At 36.3% G+C, this 6,217-nt stretch overlaps 1 protein-coding gene across 1 annotated transcript in view; it reads right to left on the reverse strand.

Moving 5' to 3' along the window:
• Nucleotides 1–2,066: 2,066 nt before the first annotated feature.
• The window catches only part of LOC104497992 (cingulin-like protein 1), a gene marked incomplete at both ends in the record, with an annotated part of 8,702 nt that continues 4,551 nt past the window's right edge, over nucleotides 2,067–6,217 (reverse strand). Inside the window, 3 exons of the mRNA XM_010141310.1 lie at nucleotides 2,067–2,182; nucleotides 2,998–3,159; nucleotides 5,559–5,729. Of these exons, the coding sequence (XP_010139612.1) occupies nucleotides 2,067–2,182; nucleotides 2,998–3,159; nucleotides 5,559–5,729 (449 nt within the window). The remainder of the gene's footprint in view (nucleotides 2,183–2,997; nucleotides 3,160–5,558; nucleotides 5,730–6,217) is intronic.

Below are 6,217 nucleotides of genomic sequence, written 5' to 3' on the forward strand. Positions count from 1 at the left end.
TGGGGGTTGGATTCTTCTCCCATGAGACAAGCGACAGCACTAGAGAAAACAGCCTCAAGTTGCGCCAGGGGAGGTTACAGGTTGGATATTAGGAAAAATTTTTTTACAGAGAGGGTTGTGAAGCACTGGAACAGTCTGCCTAGGGAGGTGGTGGAGTCCCCTTCCCTGGAAGTGTTTAAAAGCCGTGTAGATGTGCTGCTGAGGGACTTGTTTCAGGGACCCTGGCAGTAGAGGGTGAATGGTTGGACTCGATGATCTTAAAGGTCGCTTCCAACCACATGATTCTGTGATACTATAGTACCCACCAGTGCAGCTATGACTAAGGTTCTTTTATCCCAGGTTTACAACAGAGGCTTAGAATCTAGTATTAAAGGGTTCCTAATTTAACAATAGCATGTCCCCATGGGTTGTTATGGGTCCTTTACATTCTATCTCACCCACTGACTCAGAGCCTGTACAGTATCAATGGAATAATAGCAAAAAGACTGTACTGCAACCAAACATAATTTCAGTAACCTGAGTCCCAAATAAGTAGTAATGGCATCTTGGTGTTTCAAGGATGCATGAAAGAACACCGAGCTCTAACACACTCTCCAGCTGTCTTAGTGGAATATACTACTTCATTGAAGACATAGAAACTGAGATTTTACTTTCTGTTCTCCCTCTAAAATCAAAGCTATTCAAAAGAATGTCAGCAATTCTTTTTCTAGAGAAAGAAAGAGAAATAAAAACAGATCAGATATTGTATGTTGTACCTCAATGCTAATTGTGTCCTGGACTTCTAGGAAATTACTAATGAGGTACAGTATTTAATGTAAAGCTACAGTAGTAGACATAATGAAATGAGTTATGCACCAGTTTCACCTATTTCAGAATGTGAAACTTAGGCAAAGAACACTGTCCAGGCCATGATATTCCAAGACAGCCACATCACCACATCCCTTGCTGCAGACTAATCAAAAATTTGCCTAATACTGACTCCTTGACCTTGGATGCTCTGGTTACTGCTTGAGCCTTCAGACCCTACTCTCTACTTTTCTGGTTTATAACAAATCTTTTGTTATGGGACCTATAATTTCATGTCAGTTCTTTCAGAAATCTTGAATAATATTATTAAGGCCTCTTCCTTCATAAACAATGAACTCTTAATTCTCTTAGATTTAGTGATTTCCAGCTCAAATAGTCTCATTTCCATTAGCCCATTACACTACCCCTCACCTACACATTCACTGGCCTTACTGAAGACAGAGGCAAAATATGCATTTGAGAAGGCATCTCTGGATTAATTTTTGTCTTGACTGATACCTCATCATGGACCTTCCATAACTTCTTTCTTCTACTTATACAGTCAGAACCTTTTTGTTACTTATGATAGGCCTCACTTAGCTCAGCAAACCTCGCTTTATCTTTACATTTTCTGCCCCGTGAGACACAACCTTGTTAATAAATCCTTCTTCCCCTCTTTCTGGGCCATCTACTCCTATAACACTTCTGGAACTAATGACTGACGTTTTTCTGTGGAAAATGCTTTCCAGTGTCTTATCTTTGATATACCTTATTAGGCTTTTACACTTGTTATGAAAATAAAGCTTCCTCTCTGTTGAAACTGGTTAGCATCTTCAGTTCAGCTGGCTTCACAATTCCACAATTAATTCCACGAACTCCTAAGCTCACCTGCTTTTCAGTAAGGTTAAAAAACTGTGATCTTTCAATCTAAGATACATTCTAAACAGGTTTTCTTTGATAGCTTCATCGTCTAACACTAAAACTAAGAGACCATCATCTCTGCATGCATCAATGATTACTTCATGAAGCTCACAGCATCAAGAATATCAGAGGATGATACTGGTCTTCAGTCTTTGTATGTGATTTGTATCAGTTTTCCAATCAGGAAAACAGGAAAAAATTTGTCTGTGATGAAGTGGAGGAGCATATTTAATCATGTTTGTGAACCTTTATTTTTTGAATTTACATACTGTGCTTAATAGCAAACCCTATTGCTAACCGTTATTTAGTTAACCAGTATTGTTTGTGATCCTAATAACACCATTTTCTGATAATCATACAACAGCTGAAACACTTGTTCAAGTACCTGTTCTCTGCATCTACTGATCCTCTCAGACAACAAATCCGAATTAGTCTTTTCTTCATCAAGCTCAAGTTCCAGGTGAGATAACTTGTCCTAAGTGGAACAAAGAAAAGTAATTTCAACATACTACTTTCCTATTCTCTTCAGGTTGCTACCAGGGCATTCCTTCTTAAACTTCAAGAACTCAGTGTCCGAAAGAGTAGGCTTGAAACGTGAAATGCCTCTGAAAACAGATGCACAATCTAGAAAAACAGATGGCTGGTAGATAAGTCTTTAAAGTTAATTTGTTTGTCAACAGAAGTGAAATAGAAGTTTGATTTCCTTTTTTAATCACTCCCACCAATTTCAAAAAAATACGAGAAATTCTCTAATGTTTCTGAAGAACATTTTTTGAATGTCTAAGTTAGAGTATGCATTTAAGACAAACTTCTTTTCATATGATTACAATGGTATAAAAGTGTTCGTTTATGAAAGTCAAACATCAGCTTAGCTGAGCTGAATTATGAAGGTAACCCTGTAATAACATGGTTAGAATAATGATGTTATTTAGGTTCCTGAAATGTATTGGTATTAGATGCTAAATGGAACTTACACTAAATACTTTTGAAGTTTTGAGTGATGGGCCTATGAATGAAAATACAATTTTGCCTGATAAACCATAAAGAAAATTAATTTAAAAAGTTAATTAAAACTATGACAGAACAATTGCAATTTAGAACACATCATGCTACACATAGATATGCTAATAGAGCGCCTTTAGAATATACCAGAATAATTCTTGCAGTACTACATATGGATGTTCAATATCATCAAGTTATTTTGTTTCTTCTCGGGCTGTATCCACGTGAAATACCAAAATTATTTTAATCTGTTCTAATAAGATACAAACCCTTAAAAATGTCTTTTACCTCCATTAGTTTGATTTGTCTTGCCCGATCATCTTTTAAGTGGTTTTTGGCTTCCAGTTCATATTCCAAGCCTTTCACAGTCTGTTCTAGCAACTGAGTTTTTGTTATTGCCTCATCCTGAGCTCTCTGGTGGTCTCTCAAGTTTTCTTCCATGAGATGAATCTGAAACAATAAGATTATGTACAGGAAGTACAGTATAAAGTGTATTACAATAAGTGATGTTGGTGAAGGGGACTAACTACAACCATGACACATACGGAAGCGTGACAGGAATTGCACTGAGTGCTATGCTTTTCACAGCAATTTCTGGTTTATCCACGAGATGGCACCAAGAAAATACACTTGGATTAAATATCAGCTCTAAAGAGATGCCTCACACTACAGGTTTTACAGTGACGATTATACAGAGTGGGGTTTGGATTTTTTTAAAATATCTTTTTACCCAGTTACACCAAGCCAAAATTGTTACAATTTTCTAAATAGTTATATCTTTGGAACTTTCGCAGTATTATTTCTTTCCTTTTCAGACTACCCATACTTTAGCTTTTAAATAATGATATAGTTTCTATGCCTGAGGCACTCTGATGACAGCAGTTGACCAATGACATAATTGCTAACATATGTATATGTATTAAGTGTATCTTTTGGACATAGTAGGGCTATCTGCTGAGAGCAAAAGTTTCCTCTTCTAACATCAGTGTGTACTCATTAAAATTATCTAAAACCTTCACAGGATTTAAAGAACAAACAAGTAATGAGAGGGGTTTTAACTGAGACTGTGATCATTCCTTATACTTGTCACATGTATATAATATATGAGGTCTTTTTTTTCTTCAGCATAGTCTTTAATATTCTTCCTCTGTTTAGTCAAGAGCTTCTTTTAGTGATGAAGCTAAAATACTATGTAAGTGACTGTTTGCAGAGTTTGCTATCCATTGCTAAGTCCTGACATATATGCATGACTTGGTGAACAGCTAGTTAAGTGCAGAGATCTGTATATTAATAGCATTTCATATCCATCTAACATTTCAGAATTACATTGGATGGACAACTTTCAAGATTGGTATCTTACGTATCCACAGAGAACTCAGAAGAAATGCAGTAAAGGAGAACTCCCATACCGTCTTGCAGGATTGTTTCATAATTTTCCTGGTAGAACAAGATGATACTTGTGTTGTCACAATCATTACAATCCTTGGCTTTTGATGAGACTCTCAAAAAGAATGTTCTGTGCACTGACAGCTACCCAAGGGGATTTTGACAGACAACAGCCTCTTTCATCTTGAATGGAAGGACTATCTATTTGTACTTCTTGTTAAACACAAAAGAAGCGATAATGAAGACTTCCAATTGTCCTGAATATTCACCTCTCTAGAAAGTCTGCCGTTCAATCTGCCTATCCTATATTTTCAGATTTTGTTTTCTCTTTTGCAGCTAGTTACCATACCACATTTTTAAAGCCCTAGAATTTTAAATATTGCCTCATGGAGACACAGAATTCCACAACCAGTAACATTATGTCCTTCATGTAGTGTTTGGACTGTCTTTTGTCAAATAATAAAGGTTTATTTCATTCTGAATCTTTGTATTTGTTTTGTAGATGTAATAGATTACACTAATAGTATTTTTCATAATAACTGTAATCATAGTGTGTATATTTATACACACACACACTTTATTCAAGCTGCCTGTTCTCATTTATTCAACTTAAGAGCCATATTCCCAATATCCCAGTTTTATCTTTCGTATTTCATTATGAATCTTCACCCCTTTACCAAGGTTCTCCATCCCAGAATGGAATACATACAGAAGGAAGACAGAATAATATAAGCTATATTGCTATGGTTTTAAATTGAATTTAAATTAAGTTTTTTAAGGGGAGAGGGCAACATAAGAGAAGCTCTGAACTGGAAAAATTGAACTATTACAATATTCGACAAAAAGAAAACATCTGTGACAAGTGTATTTGCATAACTTTTCCAATTGCAGAACAAGTATATGCAGATCTCTGAAAGACTGGATTGCCTTTACGGCAAAATTTACATGCTAAGAGCCAGACACTTCAAGACAGTGGTTGATTTTTGGTTGAAGAGACACCCTCTGTCATTTAAATCTGCAACTTGGTTCATACAAAGGAAGAGAATGTACTCAACTCCTTTGGAGTTGGAGTTTGTTTTCTTGGAGTTTGGGGTTTTTTCATCTAAATAACTCCTGGTTTGTTTGGGTTTTTTTCCTAATTCATGAATATTTCCACATTCTCAATTCCTTCAGTAGCAGGCATTAAAAGAGCAGTAGATCATCAATGGAAACCTTGTCATCTGTCTTAAGATACAGTCATCTACCAAACACTGCGTTTATCTGTCATAGAAAGGAAACTCCATTTCCCTGGCAGAAGTAACACACTGATCATTGTAACGAAGAATGAAACTCAAAAGCATGCGATCAGTCTCTTATGATGAAGTACACGAAAGCTTGCTAGCAAACATTCATTGTCTTGAAAACTATCTAAGCTCAATTCTAGGTCAAAGGTTAGAATTTGTCACTGAACTTATGAGTCATACCTCATCTTGCATTCTCATGGTTGTCAGGCGTGATTTTTCTACCTCAAGGTTTTTCTCTTTTAATTGTCTTTGCATATCTGCAAGTTCCCTGCGATTTTTCTCCTTGTATTCATCAAGCTGGTTCTGAAGCTCCAGAGCTGACACTCTTGAGACCTCTACCATTTCAGACATCTGTGAAGAAAGCACATATTTTTTTCCTAAAGTAGTGCTACAAAAAGTTCTATCACACTTAATACATCAAAAGGCTTTTTTTCCCCTCTAGCTTTGATGTTCGGCTCAGTTTTTTTTTTCAAATGAAAACAAAGAAATGGTTTTCTACGCAGAAGTGTGAAAACACACACCAGTAAGGTTATTTCCTAATACTACGTGTGGTAAGACTGTTCTTTTTCTGTCTGTCAGCGGTTCTTCCAGGTTTACATGCATGATTTACACACAGAGAGCAAAATCAGTCAAATGCAGTAGCATTGTGAGAATCAGCTGTGAAACTCCGAAATATCACTGAAGCATACATTAGGACTGAACTCAAATCTGCGATCTTGTTGAAATACAACAGTATTTTGAGATAGCAGTGTTCCAAGCCCTGTTCCAGCCCTGAAAGCTTTTATTGATAGTGTCTAGGCTAAAGAGCCTTAAAGCAAAGTTTGCATTTCACTATCTTC

The sequence above is a fragment of the Buceros rhinoceros genome, unplaced genomic scaffold (genome assembly GCF_000710305.1).
Source record: "Buceros rhinoceros silvestris isolate BGI_N320 unplaced genomic scaffold, ASM71030v1 scaffold45718, whole genome shotgun sequence".
Taxonomy (NCBI): Eukaryota; Metazoa; Chordata; class Aves; order Bucerotiformes; family Bucerotidae; genus Buceros; species Buceros rhinoceros.